At 42.1% G+C, this 17,090-nt stretch overlaps 1 protein-coding gene across 2 annotated transcripts in view; it reads left to right on the top strand.

Annotated features, from left to right (window-relative positions):
* Nucleotides 1–7,384: 7,384 nt before the first annotated feature.
* ILRUN (inflammation and lipid regulator with UBA-like and NBR1-like domains) overlaps nt 7,385–17,090 on the top strand; it is a 59,918-nt gene continuing 50,212 nt past the window's right edge. For both annotated transcript variants that reach the window (XM_084853056.1, XM_084853051.1), the window contains exon 1: nt 7,385–7,631. In XM_084853056.1, coding sequence (XP_084709182.1) covers nt 7,474–7,631 — 158 coding nt within the window. In that variant the 5' untranslated portion in view covers nt 7,385–7,473. The remainder of the gene's footprint in view (nt 7,632–17,090) is intronic.

The following is a 17,090-nucleotide window of genomic DNA, read 5'->3' as shown; positions in this document are numbered from 1 at the left end:
TCAGTTGTCAAAATGGGTCATGCCTTATCTTGTCTGTTCTTTGTTGGTTTGTTTAGTTTTTGGATCTTAAATCAGCTTCCAAATAGTTGATTATGTATGCATACATTGCGAAACAACTTAAACAATTAGGAATCCATTTTTCTGTTATTTATGCAAGAATAAGTTTGTTAGTCTTTACGTTGCCATAGGTCTTTTTGTTGTTTTGCCTACAACAGGCTAGTACAGGCTGCCTGCCTTCTGGATATTGTTATAATAAAACTGGTCGTCTCTTGCTAATGTACACAGCAACGTATCATTTTAACTCAGAAAGGTATTAACATTCAAGTATTGCAGATCTTAATCTGAAAGTCAGATGAATTATACTAGTGAGGGTAAGAAAAAAAAATTGCACATAATTCCAGATTACTGAGATCATAATGTGAGTAGTTCTATTTATTTCAGTGGCCACTGTATATATTCAGCAATATTACATAGTATCCTTCCTCAACAGTGATATTTCTGACTACAGATGGGGAATCACATTTCAAAATTCTCTTGCTTGTAAGATTTCCCACTGCATGTACATCCAGGAAATTTCATCTGCAGACTGAAGTGGTACAGCCCAGGAAGAGTACTACCATGTGATTGTGCTGAACGTGTGCCTGGTAATACTAGCAGTCTTTAAATCTAAGTCCCTTGTGTTTGTAATAGGCATATCAGGATCAGAAGGTAAATGTGTGTGTGTTTGGGCACTGGGGGAAGATAAGACTCATGCTACTACTAAAAAGTAGAATGGGTAGAATTATCTATCTATAATAATAAAAGAGGATGTCTGTCTGTCAGCATCATAGTTCCAAAACAGTGAAACCTAGACAGCTGAAATTTGACATGCAAACTAAGTGGACCCTAGGGGTGTGCACCTTGGAGTTATTTTGTTTTTAAAATGCGTTAAAGGTGCAATCCTATGACCGCTAGACAATGTCTGGACGGCCATAGGATTTTTGGGTTCCCAGAAATCCGACTCCCCTCCTCTGCCGCTCATAGGAGACGTGGTTCATCACAGGCTCCGCACTTGCAGGCGCAGCAAGGAGTGGCCAAAAGGGGGGTGTTCCTGGGGGAGGGAAGGGGACCATGGAAGTGCCGTTACGGTGCTTCCTATGTGCCGTGTGGCCTCGCCCTGCTCTGACGCACCTCAGTTAGACCGCCAAAATCAGCAGTTTAGCTGCAAATACAGGGCAGCTGAAGTGCAGTGGAGAAGATCCCCTTCGTGCTCCGCCTGCCCTGCATTGGATAGTCGTCCACCTCCAAGTTTGGGGGCGGCCGACTATCCCCATAGGATTGCACCTTAGGAGCAATCCTGTGGCTGCTAGTCAGTGGCTAGACAGCCATAGGATACGTCAACTTCCGGAACCGTCCTTCTCCCTGTCCCACGCTGCCTTGCAGACAGCTCGGAACGGCTCTGCACTTGGAAGAGGAGCATGGGGCGGCGCAAATGGGGTGTTCCTAGGCAGGGAAGGCAGAAACGCCAGTATGACACATCCAAAGTGTTGTCCGGCAGCTGCTTTCCCCACTCTGCCTTCCTATGGCTAGACAGCTGAAATCAGCTGTCTAGCAGCAAATGCAGTATGGCTGAAGCGCAGAGGGGATGTTCCCCTCCACGCCTCTCCTGCCCTATATTGGATAGGTGTCACCTCCAGGTTTGGAGGTGGCCGCCTATCCCGATAGGATTTATATTATTTATATATTATATTATTAAATTTATTAATCGCCCATCTGGCTGGTCACCCAGCCACTCTGGGCGATGTACAACATACAATAAAAACAGTTTAAAACAATAAAATTCTACAATAAAAACATTTTCTAAAATACCCTAAATAAATTGCGCCCTTAATTTAAATGTGTCCATGTGTTTGAAGCCTGTAGTACCATCTGCAATTACTAGGTGGCAGAATTCCCTAACCAGTACATAGCTAGGGATGTACCAAAGTCACTTACCTTTTAACGAAATTGATTCCCGGTGGGGGGGGAGGCGCTCCGTCCCTCCCCCCCCCCGAATCCTGGCCCGCCTGGTCTGCAATTGGCGGTGGCCATAGCTGCTGCCGTTTGCGTCCCTGCAGTCAGCCATGATAGGCTACGTAAATGTTTACGTAGCCTATCACGGCTGATTTAAAAGAAAAAAAAAACACGCGCATACGCAAATGGCTACGCTATTTGCGTTCCCCTTATTTTCGCCGTCTTAGTCTATGTAAATGTTTACGTAGACTAAGACGTGTCAAAATAAGGAATACAAATGGTGGCGCCCATGGATGCTGCCATTTGTGTACACGCTTTTTTTTTCTTTTAAATCAGCCATGATAGGCTACGTAAACATTTATGTAGCCTATCACGGTATTTTTTTAAAATCTAGCCGTGATAGGCTACGTAAATCTTTACGTAGCCTATCACATTTTTTGTTTTTTTGTTTTTTTTACTGGAAACGGCGGTGGCAGCAGCCGGTCGGAAGACCAGCCGCCACCGCCAGGAAGATTCACCCAAGGTAAGTCCCGTCCCGGGGGGGGGGGGGGGGCAGACCACTGGCATCCGGCCTCCCCGAGATTCATGGCAAAATTCTCTGACATCCCTATTGGCAGTCAATACTGTTTGAAGCCAGGTGGGGGTACTCTGAGGGGTGGAGTTATACAGCTACCCCTTCCCCCCTGCTGTGAGGCAGCCCCCCCCCCAATACGAATGGAGCGGACAGACCTCTATAGGGGTGCACCATGGCAATGACTTCACTCAGATGGGCTGAACACAGTGTATCCAACTCTGACAGCTGCATAACTTTATTTAAAGGCTTCGCTATTTCAAACGAAGGCCTATTCCAAACCATGTGATCCTGGGTTCTATTCACTAGTATTATTTTATTTATTTATCTATTTAAAATATTCCTTGGCCACCTTTAAGGGTAGAAGCTCTCCCAAGGCAACTTAGAACAATAAAATATTTATTTATTTCTATACTGCCCCAAATATATAAAAACAATTAAAATATTAAAAGTGATAAAACAAAAACAATAAAAGACAATAAAAACAACAATGTTAATAGCAGCAATAGCAACAATAGCAGTCATATCAAGAGAAGGTCAAGGTAAAATGAAATGTTTTCAAGGCCTTCTTAAAAGTCTGCAATGACAGAGCTTGGCGGACCTCCGATGGCAGCTTGTTCCAAAGGTCTGGGGCCACTGCAGAGAAGGCCCTCTCAAGTGTGTTTACCCACCTAAGTGCTCTCATGGGTGGGCAAATGAGAAGTGCCTCTCTTTCTGATCTTAAAGTGCGGGCAGGCAGATATGGGTGAAGGCAGTCCTTCAAGTAACTTGGTCCCAAACTGTTTAAGGCTTTAAAGGTCAAAACTAGCACTTTGAATTGGGCTCAGAAACACAACAGTAACCAGTGCAGCTGGCACAGTATAGGTGTTATATGATCGAATCGCCTTGCCCCCACCAATATTTGGGCAGCTGCATTCTGCACAAGGTGGAGTTTCTAAACCATCTTCAAAGACAGTCCCATGTATAGCACATTACAGTAGTCCAGTCTGGATGTGACTAATGCATGGATAACTGAGGCAAAGTCCGTCCTTTTCAGATAGGGCCGCAGTTGGAGTACCAGCCTAATCTGGTAAAAAGCACTCCTGGACACCGCGGCCACCTGAGCTTTCCCAGTTAGTTCAGAGTCCAGGAGGACTCCCAAACTGTGCACTTGGTCTTTCAGGGGGAGTGCAACCCCATCTAAGGCCAGTTGTAGACCTCCATCTGAAGTAGCTGTTTTCCCAACCCACAGTTGGGAAACCCACAGTCTTGTCTGGATTAAGTTTCAGCTTGTTCACCCGCATCCATCCCAAAACAGCCTCCAGTCACTGGTTCAGGAGTTCCACAGCCTCCCTGGGATGTGCAGATGGAAACGAGAGGTAAATGAGTATCATCTGCATACTGATGACATTTCAGCCCAAACCTCCTGATGACTTCCCCCAGTGGTTTCATGTAGATGTTAAAAAGCATGGGGGACAAGGTAGAACGTTTCAGCACCCCACAGGCTAATGGCCATGGGGTTGAACCGAAGTCCCCCAGCACCACCTTCTGAGACCGCTCCTCCAGAAAGGACCGGAACCACTTTAAAACTGTGCCTCCCAAACCCAATCCAGATAAACAATCCAGAAGGATACCATGGTCGATGGTATCGAAAGCCGCTGAGAGATCCAGAAGAACCAACAGGGTTGCACTCCCTCCATCCATTCCCTGGTGTAAGTAATACATAATACGGAAATATGACCAACAAGATTCCAGTTATCTGTGGAAAGAAAAAAAACCACATTCATTTAGCATAGTCTTTCTATAGCTGACACTTGGAACCCTATTTGTTTGTAATATTCTGGTGAGCTTCTGGATCATGACAATAATATTTAGAGATTTACATTACCAATTTACATTAGTGTGACTAAGAAAATGTGATAGAATACAAACAGTATGACGATGGAATTCAGAACACTATATTAAAAGCATAACTGTTCATTATGAAATAAAATATGTATGACTAGCATTATGGATTACCTGAGGTAACTGCAATTACTTCTTGACCTCAATGCTCATCATATGACCTACCTATTTATAACATACATAAAAGCATATTTCCTGTAATATTTAACCTGAGGGTTAGATATATTTGTTTGTTTCTACTGTTGCATTATTAGAGGTTGTCTTGTGTCATTGCCCCTACATTTTAAAAAAAAAAAAAGAATGCTGTATATCCTCTTGAGCAACTGAAGCTGACCCTTTGTTCTAGGGTATTCACCATTCCTAGCAGATCACCAGAAAACAAGCCATGAGCCAGACAGAAAAACATTCAGATTCGTAGGATGTTCAATCCAATACTCAATGCCAGTGAGATCCCTTCTTTCTCCAGCTTGGTGTACAGCATTTGATCTGTTCTTCCTTTTAACAATGCTCTGGTTTTTCCCTGTATGTGTGTTGTAACATTTACTATACAAATATTTTAAGTCAAAACATTCTGGCGTCAATATTGCACATGTTTAAAAACCCACCATCTTTGTATTAAACACGGCAATATTCCAGTTTCCTACCTAGCTTGTTCTGAGACCAGCCTGATTATGGTGGGGGAAGCTGAAGGCTCCATGTGACATGGTGGATTTAAGCATGATTTTGGACAAAATATGCTACCTTTAATCCTCAATCTTGCATCAGTGGCAGATGGAAAAACACCTCCAAAAGTCAAAGCAAGTATAGAGATTCTGCCTGGCCTCTTGGAACACTCGATGTATGGTGGCACCATCATGCCCTCCACTCCCCCCACTCCGCATCTTCAAGTAGTGAAAAGTTTTAAGGCTAGAGGTAATTTATTAGTACTTATCCTGGTTCACATTTCCTTCCCACACAACAGAAAAAAAAAATCTGCAAAGAGACGGGCTACTACAACTGACTAGGTTTTCAATGTCTCTTTTTTTGCAGAGCAATGGTATATGACTGGCACCATTATTCTAAACATACGGAGTACAATCTTGAGAACTTTAGATGTATTCAACAGGCCAACCATATGGCTCTACACAGCTGTGATAGCATAAAAAGTTGAGAGTTTGTTCTTCCCTTATGGAGTCTTTTGATCCTGAAAACATTTATGTTTGTTACCATTTGCTACTCAAGATTTGTTAGCTGATACGTTACAATGCTAGTGTAGACAGTCCGCCCCACACTGAAAAATGCTAGACCCAGCCACTGTTAATATGCTAATATTATATGCTAATATATGTTAATATGCACTCACATTCTTGCAGTTAAGGAAACATGTATATACGATAGTGGAACCTAACAGATGAGGTGCATAAGTATGTTTGGTATAGTTCTAGTCAAATAGTAATACAATGAATGCACATAATTAAAAATAATGCACCTACTTGTAATATTAAAAGTTTTAATTGGAATGAATTACCTTTCATTACTAACAGTGTAACTACTTTTTACTGTTGGCCATATAACAATTTATGGCTATGAGTTAGCTGAATTAATTTCCTATAATTTCATGGCATAGATTTTTTTTATCATCTGCCAAGCTATTACATGCACAATGTATTTCACAGCAAGCATGCTGTATGTATTTAATATTTTTTATAAGAAACACAGTCTTGGGGCACCTTAAACATTAACAAAATTTATTATGGCGTAGGTTTTTGTGGACTGCTGTCCACTTCATCAGATGTGTCTGATGAAGTGGACTGTAGTCCACAAAAGCTTTATGCCAAAAATAAATTTGCTAAAGTAGCCACAAGACTCTTCGTTGTTTTTTCTGCAACAGAGTAACATGGCTATCCTGGAAATATTTTTATATCTTCTTCTGTATATTTACATATTTTCTTTTTGTGTTTTTAAACGTTGCCTATGTAAATATCGACAACTATGACGTGCAGTGAGTTGCATTTACATCTTTTTTTAAAGTAAAAATTTAACAGCATAATCCTATATATGTCTACTCAGAAGTAAGTCCCACTGAGTTCAGCAATCTAAGGCTACAATCCTAGACTTACTTGGGAGTAATCCTATTGAACGCAATGGGGCTTACTTCTGAGTAGAATTGTTGCACAATAAGTTGCTTTGGGTAAGCTTGCCCTTCTGGCATAACTAAACTGTTGCAATAAGTGACTTTACAGAGACTCTGATCAAAACTTTCTAGGCTGTCTAGCTTTACTACGGCTGCAATCTTATACACTTACTTGGGAAAGAGGAGCCCCACTGAACTCAGTGGGACTTACTTCTGAGTAAACGTGCATAGTATTGCATTTCACAACTGCATCACCATTATCACGTTACATATTTTTATATTTTATTGTAGCTTTCCATGCCTAAGGTGAACACCATGGAGTTAGGAATCTTGCTATAAATAAATAAATAAATAAATAAGCAAGCATGCAAGCAAGTAAGCATTGGGCTTACTGAGGTTTTTTTGAGAATATACAAAAGAGTTGGTATAAATCACCGAGAGTTAAATCTCCTCCATGTTATAAAAAGCGAGACAAACTGCATATTTCACTTCTAATACATCAGGTGTACAATTCCATGCATACTCACTTGGCAGCAAGTTGGACTCAGTGGGACTTACATCCGAGTAAACATGCACAGGATCAGGCTGTATAAGCTCCGTGGCCGAAATAAAAGATACTCTCGCTCTACCCAGCCCCAGCTCATTTGCATTCAGAAGAGACTTCCCCCGCCTCTCTTTACTCAACACTGCCTCGGGAAGTTTGCGTTTCGGTTTTCTCCGCTATGACGCCATCACGTCTGTGAGGTCACGGTACGTGGCGGCGCTGGCGACGTCGGCGTGCCGTGCGTGCTGCTCGCTCGCTGCTCTCCCCCCTCCCCCATGTCGCTCTGAGGAGGCGGCAGCGGCGGCTCACGGCGGCCCAGGGCCTAGTGGAAGGGGCCGGGCTGGCGCGAGCAGAGCGGGTCCCGTCGCCATGGAGGGGATGGACGTGGACCTGGACGCCGAGCTGATGCAGAAGTTCAGCTGCCTGGGAACCACCGACAAGGACGTGCTCATTGGCGAGTTCCAGCGACTTCTCGGCTTCCAGCTCAGCCCGGCCGGCTGCGCCTTCTTCCTGGACATGACGAACTGGTACTACCCTGCGGGGGTTGGGGGTGGGGGAGCAGGACGGGAAGGGGAAGACGGAGTGCGACCGGAGGCGGCGGGGGGTCGTCCTCGCTCGGCTGTGCTGTTCCGAGAGGGCTAAGCGTAGGCCTGGGGAGGCTCACTTTGCCAGGCCCAACTTGTTCTCCCGAGCCCCCCAGCCTGCGGGGGAAGTTATCCGGTTGAAGGAGTCCGGTTAAGGATTTGATCACGCACGCACTGGCGTGGGGGGAGTAGCGCTGCGTTCCTCTCGAAGGTGGATCAACTCCGTCCATTGTAAACAACCTCAGTGTGACGCTTCTTCAGTCGCAGGACAAGTCATAAAAGTGCCGCCAAAACACAAGGAACAGTCGCCTTTCCTTATCTGTAAAGGCGTTGTGTGAGGTCTCCTTAGAATAGGATCAGGCTTCATCTTGGGTTCAGATTCACCGTCTTGCTGCATATTCTGAAGTCTGTGCTTCGTGACAGGTTCTATCATGTTGTGGTTTTGTTTCTGTTGTCTTTGCATTCAGCCCCCCCCCCCCCCGGTCTTCCTGCAATTTAAAATGCAAATATGTCTGTTCGAGGCCAGAATGGGCCTTTACCGAATGCGAGTTATGGTCTCTGCATACGTATTTTCTCTTAATTTTTTTTTAAATCTTAACTGGAAGACTGTTACATATAACCCTTTTGCTAGCTTATGTGCTGGGAATGTGGATTACTGGAGTTGTAAAAGTCAGAGTATGTGTGGGGGGAGGATATGGAATGCTGTTTTCTTAGTATTGTTTCCAAAGTGTGACCAGTTTCGTCCCCCAGGCTTTAAGTTAAAAGTTGATATGATCTGAAATTGCTGTCACCTGTTGTAGACTTACTAATCATCATATTTTGATTCTTCTACTTCAGATTTTCAAATTAGTTTTCACCTTTTGTGATTCTCTTCACAATTACCCTATGAGGTAGCTTGCAGTTCTCATGTTTTCTGATAGGAATTTGAAGCTGATGGATAGTGATGACTGCACAGTGAGTCCATAGCAGAAGTGGAGCTTGAATCCAAAATCCAAACCTAGATCTCTGCCAATGGGATCACACTCTTAACATCCAAGATAAAACTACTAGTGTACAGTTTTGGATTATGGGTTGAGCTGGTTACATCTGGACAGGCTGCACAGTCAAAAGTTTGGAATTGTAAAAATCTCAGCCTTAATTACCAGCTGTTAAAGAGTTTCTAATCTACAGGTTTGTAAACAAAACCTTTAAAAAGCCATGCTTGCAGTATATGTGAACATTTGATGGTGGTGTGTCGGTATGTTTTAGTGGCTCGTCTTCCTTATATCTTGTCCTATTTTTTCTGCCTCTGTAGCCTTATTGCCTATATTTCATGCATAGTCTTCCAAGATCCCTTTGGCCGTCAACATTGTTTTACAAAAAATCATAAATCTGCAAAATATTACAATCATGGAGAATTGAGGCTCAAAGAACTTAAATCAGGGAGGGTGAAACACTTTACACTAATACACTTTAGCCACAATTCAAGTATACTTGGAAATTCAGTCAAAATTAGCGAGGCTTACTTCTGGGTAAATGTGATTAGGACTGGGCTGATAGAAAACTATTTTCTGCTATGCAGTGGTGTATAATCTGTGTTTAGGTTTCGTTTTGGTCAAATTTCCACCCTTTTCCTAAGGATCTTAGGTTGGCTTAAATCAAACTCCCACTTTACCCTCAACAGCAATACAAAGAATGTATGGTTTGAGCCTAATTCTCACAAACAACAAATGAGGTAAAATTGTGTCTGGAATCTACCACCTGACTGTAGATGAGGACTCACATAATTGCAAAAAATAATCCTGCACATATAAAGCAAACATGTCAGGGAGAAACCTAGGCAAGAAACCTTTACCCTGACACCTAGTTCACTATGTGGAGGGATTTATTTTGGCACAGAGCAGTATTGTCACATGAGTCCCCACTTGCAGTCAGAAGTTGTGCAGTTCAGGGAGAGGTTTACCATCTCAAAATCTGCTTTTGTGATAACTGCTGCCGTGGTGATTTGCCCAAAGCCACCTAGTGCACTTCAGGGCCAAATGGGGAGTTGAATCTGGATATCCTAGAGCCATACAACATTGGCTCTGTTTAGAATTGCACATGGCTGAAAACTTATATAATTCATAAATTATATGAATCTGGGATTGTCCATGGATCCCTGTTGTACCTACGTGTGGTGGCAAATGTACATTTTTTGTTATGCAGTATGATGCCTTTGAGAAATAATGTTCTATGGGAAACTGTTCCTGTGTTTCAGTGTATATCCATTGTGGACCAAGGATCCTGTAGTATGTCCACTTTTAACTTATGGCTGCTACTTTTTGGTTGAAATGGCTGAGGATATCTAGCAGGGTGTTCAAGTTGATAAGGATGAAGATGTGAAGGCCCAGGAAAAAAGACAGAATTTGGGGGGAAATGTTTTTTCCAAGGTCCTTTTTTTGTTTTTTCCCCCCAAAATTGAACAGGTTTGGATTATGAAATATTTCCTTTTAGAATGATGAATAAAATTTAGTTGTTTATATATTATTACTTTTATGAGTTTTGAATTTTAATGATAATTTTATGAGCCAACCAAGTTATACAAAATTTATGTTCCTAAAGCAGCTTTCCCCAATCTGATGCCCTCCAGATGGTTTGGATTACAGCACCCAGCATTCCTGACCCTTGGTCATGCTGCCTGGGGCTGATGTGAGCTGAAGTCCAAAACATCTGGAGGGCACCAGGTTGAGGAAAGCTTGCCCTAAAGCAACAGGTTGCCCTAAAGCAACAAAGTGACTTTAGATCTGTAAAGTGCACTAAAAAAGGAGTATTGGTTATTTTTCAATTTTTCCAAATGCCTCAAGGAAAAGCAGTTTTTTCCCATGGCTTCAAAATCTCCTGAAGTTTTACATCTCTAGATAGGGATAATGTAATATATATAAACTCTTAGTAATAATTCTGACTGCATTAATATTTCAAGTAAGTGAAGGGGTAATGTATGCAGGACGGTGGAATTGGGCTCCTTGGACAGTAATTTATTTATTTAGATGTCCAGGATAGCACAGATGGATCTTCCCACCACCATTTTATCCTTCAATTCCAGTTCACCCTTCTTTTCTGCATCCCTCCCCCCCCGACTTGTTTGAACAGCTATGTAAAAGAAATAAGCATTTGCAATATAACGTTTTGAAAAACTCAATCCTAGTGTTTCAGAGAACAACAGTATAACCAGTCACAAGCAGGAGGAGGATCCATAGTAGTATTCAGTAGGTCCTCCTACTGTTACCTTCCTTAACCTCTGCCTTCTCAAAACTATGCACAAGTCCTTAGACTGCTAATAGAATTGCCTAGTTCGGGATAGGCTCAGCTGTAGACCACAGGAATGCCAAAACTCATGGCTTTAATCCTTTACACTTCTAGTTAAAGGATCTCGGTAGCAGTCTTTGGGAAGAGCCCCTGCTTTTGATATTGGAGAGCTACATCCATTCTGTGTAGCTGATAGTGGGTTAAACTGACCAGTTTTCTTATTCAAGACACACAGGAAATATTAGACACTTTAAGGTTGCCCAGCTTTTGATCTCTTCTGTGTGAGAAGAGAGAGAAGAAAGATCTCACCTTCCAGTTCTGATTTTAAACTAATGAGTTCCCCATTATGTCCAAACTCAGGGAACTCTGGTTAGTTTAAACTGTGGTTAGAGAACAAACTAAGATGATAAACTATGGTTTGATCCTGCCTGGTTTGTACTAACCAGAGTTTAAAGTAACAAGTGTTCCCTGAGTTTGGATGTATGGCGGAACTTTGATAAGTTTAAAGTTGAGAGTGCAACCGTTCAGTCTCCTCCTTTGGCACGCAAAAAAGGAGTATAAGGAGTAGGGAGCATATAAGCCTGAGGATTGCCACAGCTCATGTACATAATGCTAAACTGTGATTTAGGATTGTGTCTATATAGTTGCGCCTTTACAGCACCCACCTTGTCACAACTTTCCCATTTTCCCCTCCCCTGGCCATGTTCCCATTTTTCTCCCCTTTGGCTTTTTGGCTACTTAGCAGTACACAGGCAGTATTTCCCCCACCCCCATGACATATGCCAACAACTGCAGAGTAGACTACCTGGAATGGTTGGTTGGGGAAATGTTGAATTCTGGACCTAGTGACCAGTGAAGTACCCAGTGTTGAGGGGGACATTCCTCACTGTAACCACATATAAGATAATGTTCTAAGGATGGAATTTAAGAGGGGTCTTACATTCAGAACTATTTATATGGCAAAAGATGCTGATGAATCGTTTAGGACCTTTATTGAGCCATATTAGTGTATGTTGTGATAGTATCACACAAAAACATCTATCTCTGGCTCTCCACAGAGAGAGAAAGGTGCATTATTCCTAATGGTTTGCAGCTGGAATGGGCAGTACCGTTTGAATGAGTGTTCAAAGGGTGTGTGTGTGTGTGTGTGTGTGTGAGAGAGAGAGAGAATGAATGAACGAACGAACGGTGGGTGTGTGTGTGTGTGTGTGTGTGTGAGAGAGAGAGAGAGAGAGAGAGAGAGAGAATGAATGAACGAACGAACGAACGAACAAATGCTATTTTCTCCATTCCTCAAGTGCCGGATCTTCTTTTTAGTTTGTGTTCTCACCTTGATCTGCTCCTGGAGTTCTTCATTTGAGGGATCTCAGTTAAGCCTCTACACTTTTTCCAGTGGGTTGTTGTTACATGTGAACTGGGTCAGTTTATTTAGTGGCATGGGAGTTGCTGCAGCTTCCTGCCACCCCACCTCAACTGTTCAGTAATTTGAGAAGTTCATGCCATAGATCCTTGCCTCACCAATATCCCTCCTCCAAAGGACTGAAACATTCCTTGGATAGGAAGATGCTGCAGTGTCGATTTGTTCCATGGGGAGGAATTAGAGATAAAAAATTTTGAGGGCATGGAAAAAAACTTTTTTCCTGGAAAAATTTGAAATTTGGGGGGAAATGGAAAAATAAAGAATACTTATTTTTTAGCGCTCTTTACAGATCTAAAGTTACTTAGTTGCTTTAAGACAGCCTTGCCCAACCTGGTGCCTTCCAGATATTTTGGTCTTCAGCTCCCATTAGCCTCAGGCAGCATGGCCAATGGGCAGGAATGCTGAGCACTGTAGTCCAAAACATCTGAAGGGCACCGGAACATAAAGCAGCCTTTCTGTTCCTAAAATTATTTTCTGTATAACTTAGTTTGCTCATAAAATTTTCATTATCTTTTAAAACTTTTAAAAGTAAACTTGGTAAATTTGTAATTATTGTCTGAATAGATTAGAACTACATTAAATGACTGCTACAGCATCAGAAACACAGGACTCAATAGAACAAAACCCAAGCTGTTAGGAATGCACATTTACTGTAAAGAATGCACAATGTTGACTCTACTCACACGCTGGGAAACTGAGCATAAATGTCTATCAGTAAAAAATACTTCATAATCCAAAGCCTTTCAATGTTTCCAGGGGGTTTTTTTGGAAAAAACAAAAACGGTCCTTTGGGAAAAATGGGAAAAGCTGTTTTTTTCTGAGTTTTTTCTGTTTTTTTCTGAGCTTTCACACCTCTAGGAGGAATCATGCTGTAGCTGCTTTTCACACCATTGGTACTACATTTCCCAGAGTGGAGGTCTAGTATGATAAGGAACCATGATGGGAACTCCTTATACACACAACAATGAATGGTAATAGTGAAAAAGATCCACTCTTGTGCTGACCTAGCTTTGCCATTTGCTGCAGTAGGACAATATAGTGACTGACTGGGTTCACACACCCAACAACCCATATTTCAACAACAACCCACACCAACCCATATGCAACTTTGAGTATGGGTTGTCATGTTGTGTGAACTCAGCCATTATGTACCTACAAAGGGCCTTCCTTCATTGCAATCCTATACTGTTCACAGCCTCCATAATATAATAGGGTTTTGCTCAGATAATATTTTTATTGGAAAACTACCATGGTGCGCTTTGTCTTTTTGAATTACATTGTTCCACTTGTTTTCAAAACACATGAAATTGCACCTTGTAGTAAGGAAGTTTGTGGTCAAGAATATCTGTACATAGGAGCTCTGTATCTGTTACCACCAGACAAAAATGTTATTCTTGATTATATTGACTCAGTTTGCATGTAATGGTGGCAAATTGTAGGTTAATTACTTAACCCATAATTTGCTTCGTGCCGCACGTGAACTACCGCCGCTTTCCATAATCAACCTCTTCTCGACCCAATCACAGGAGGTTGCATGACGTGCAAATCCAGACATTATGGGTTATTTGTGGTTAAACAACCCAAAGTTAATCTACAATTAGTTCTTTGGTTAACTTTGGGTTGTTTAACCCACAAATAACCCATAGTGTCTGGATTTGCACATCATGCAATATCCTCCTACAAGATGTTGATTGTCCCAATTGATCAAGCTGTGGCGGCTCGCATGCAACACGGCAATTTGCTCTCATTTGCTGCCGTTACATGCAAACAGGCCCATTGGAAATGATCTGGTTTTTTAAATGAAGGTGGGAGTTAAAAAAAAAAAAAAGATTCTAGCTTGAGTTTAGATATTTGGATGGTATGGTTAAAAGACATGTTACTGCCAGTTTATTTGAAAAGTTATGCCATTCACTAAATAGTATGCTTAACTAGTGCTGAGCATCTGTTCCATTCTCTTCTCAACCAGATGTTAAGCAATGTAGAAAGCCTGCTGACTTTGAAAATATATCTAGCACCTTAAACATATGTAGTGGGATTAGTGAGCTGTCTTGGGCCAATTTATTGCTTAGCATTTTTTAGACCCTTAAATGTTACGTTTGAAAATGTCTGGGCGTGTTCCTAGTTCTTTACTAGTGTGGAATTGCCACCTGTCAGGTTTTAAACTGGCCTAACTGGGGGGTTTGCCTTCTTGTGGATAATGTTTGTCTGTTTTGTTTTTAGTGCATTTTCAGGAGCTAGTGAGTGGGCAATTTGAGATTTGCATTTATTTAAGTAGATTAAATTTATATATGTACGTGAATGAATTTTTTATCTTATGGAGACAGAGCAATCCTACAGTAAAGCTTATTTGGGGGTGGGGTGGGGGGTTAAAGACACTGGACTGCAGTAGTTATGGAAAAATAGCATAGGCTAACTTTTCCTGTCCCATGCATATTGCTTCATTTGCGAGATGTAGTTGAAAGTGTGCGCACGTGTATGTGTATGCGTGTGTGTTGCATTATCAGAAAACTCATTCTGTATCAAGAGAGGGTTCTGTACATTTGAATAGCCTTCCTCATTTCAGTATATAAAACTTTATTTCTTTCCTACATACAGGAGCATGGAGCTGTCTCTGTTTCCACTAGGTTACTGCATACAGGCTTCTAAAGAGACACTTTTAATTTAGAAGGGCTTCCTTAAATCCAGTTTTATTTAGTATTTTTCAGTGTAACTCATCATGAATATACGTTTTGTGTTGAATCACTTCCCCTGTTTCCCTTTGGAAAGGCTTGCATTTTGTGTGGGGCTTTTAAAGTGCAATAATTCCATAATTATTAAGGTTAGGTATCTCTCACCTGTCCATGGGCCTGTGCAGATAAATCACTTACAGCACAATCCAATGTGCCACTTCAAAAGTAAAGGCCCATTGACTTCACTGGGGCTTACTCCTGGGTAAGTGCATATAGGACTGCAGCCTTAACCACCGTGAGTGTTTGGCTACAGAATAAGACTCAAAAAGTGGTTATCAATGGGATCTTCTCAAACTGGGGAGAGGTAACAAGCAGGGCACCGCAGGGCTCAGTCCTGGGCCCAGTGCTCTTCAACATTTTTATTAATGACTTGGAGGAGGAGGTGCAGGGAATGATGATCAAATTTGCAGATGACACAAAATTGAGCAGGTTGAACATCAGGAAAAACTTCCTGACTGTTAGGGCAATACAACAATGGACCCAATTACCTAGGGAGGTGGTGGGCTCTCCCACACTGGAGGCATTCAAGATGAGGCTGGACAGCCATCTCTCAGGGATGCTCTGACTTGGATTCCTGCATTGAGCAGGGGGTTGGACTCAATTGTCTTATAGGCCCAACCCTACTATTCTATGATTCTAGCGGGTTTTGCTTGGTTTTTGTTAAGACCTCGGCATACCTGAACCATGGCTACAAATTGGTCACAAACCAGGTTGTGAATCTTTGAAGTTGGATCTCAAGCTATGGCCTGCATTAACCTTACTTGCACCTAGCAAATGTAGATATCATGCTTAACTGTGGTAAGTGCTAGCCAAGGTTACTAGCCTTACACATTGTAAAGTTTCCAAACATGCTGCATGAGCAGAGGGCTGCTTACATAAGGATCCTTCTGGCCCCTCTTCCTTGCCTCCCCCGCACGATGCCTTTCCAAGGGGTCAGGGAAACTCCTGAACATATGCTGTGGGCTAAGGAGTTGTAATGGGAGGAGAGAATCCCCCCAAATAGAGGAAAGGCACCTTCTATGAACCCTGACTTTGAGCAATTCCCCTCTCCCACAATTCCCCTCTCTCACAATTCCCCTCTCTCACAGTACATCATTTTCCAGAGGGTCTCCTCACCCTTGGGAGGGGCTTGGTGGCCTCAGACAGCCGCAGAGCTGTGCGGGGGAGAGGGGATGGGAAAGATACTTGAATGAATGTTTTTCTGCTCTGCAACCTTTGGATCCAACCTGGTATGAAACCATAGTTTAGCTTGTCAAGGTAAGCTCTGTGTCCAGAGTAGGGGTGGGGAATGTGTGGTCTTCCAGATGTTGTTGGGCTTCAACTCTATGGCCAATGGTGAGGGATCATACCCATCTAACAATCTAACGATATCTGTGGGACAAGACATTCCCCATCTCTCGTCCAGAGGGTGTGTACAGGAAGACACCAGGAAGAACCTGCTTATTGCCGTGCTAACGGGAAGGTTTGAGAGGTGGGAAAACTGCCTTAGCCACAGTTATAAATTAGAACTGGCTGATCTACCATCCTAATATCCATTCTTAATGCAACCAAGATTTCAGAGTAAGTATTATGTTATCCATAAAATGCATGCTTAAATGTGTGTGTTCTTCTTAAGTTACTCCTTAATTCAACTAGTTCATTCTTTGAGGCACCTTAGTGAAGCCCAGAAATGTTGTTACCTCCTGAATTTCAAAGGACTGAATGAATGAAGATGTTTGGGGGTGGAATTCCTTCCAGGTGTGTACAAATTTGGTGCTAGCATGATAGGAATCTGAAATATTTGTCCAAAAATGATGACAAAAATTAGAAAGTAATTGAAAGCAAGATTCAATGAAGCAAATAAAGTATTTTGCATGAGAACAGAAAAGTTTACTTAATCGAATTGTGTGAAGGAACATCCAGGAACAACTGATGGAACTAACAGAGAATGAGTATCCCCATATAGCTCGGCCAAATAATATTATTCTAGAGAAATAGATGAATTTACTA

This window comes from Heloderma suspectum, chromosome 4, assembly GCF_057233095.1.
Source record: "Heloderma suspectum isolate Gila_16-S chromosome 4, 16-S_ref, whole genome shotgun sequence".
In the NCBI taxonomy this organism is placed as follows: domain Eukaryota; kingdom Metazoa; phylum Chordata; class Lepidosauria; order Squamata; family Helodermatidae; genus Heloderma; species Heloderma suspectum.
This window is presented reverse-complemented; position numbering and strand designations above follow the sequence as displayed.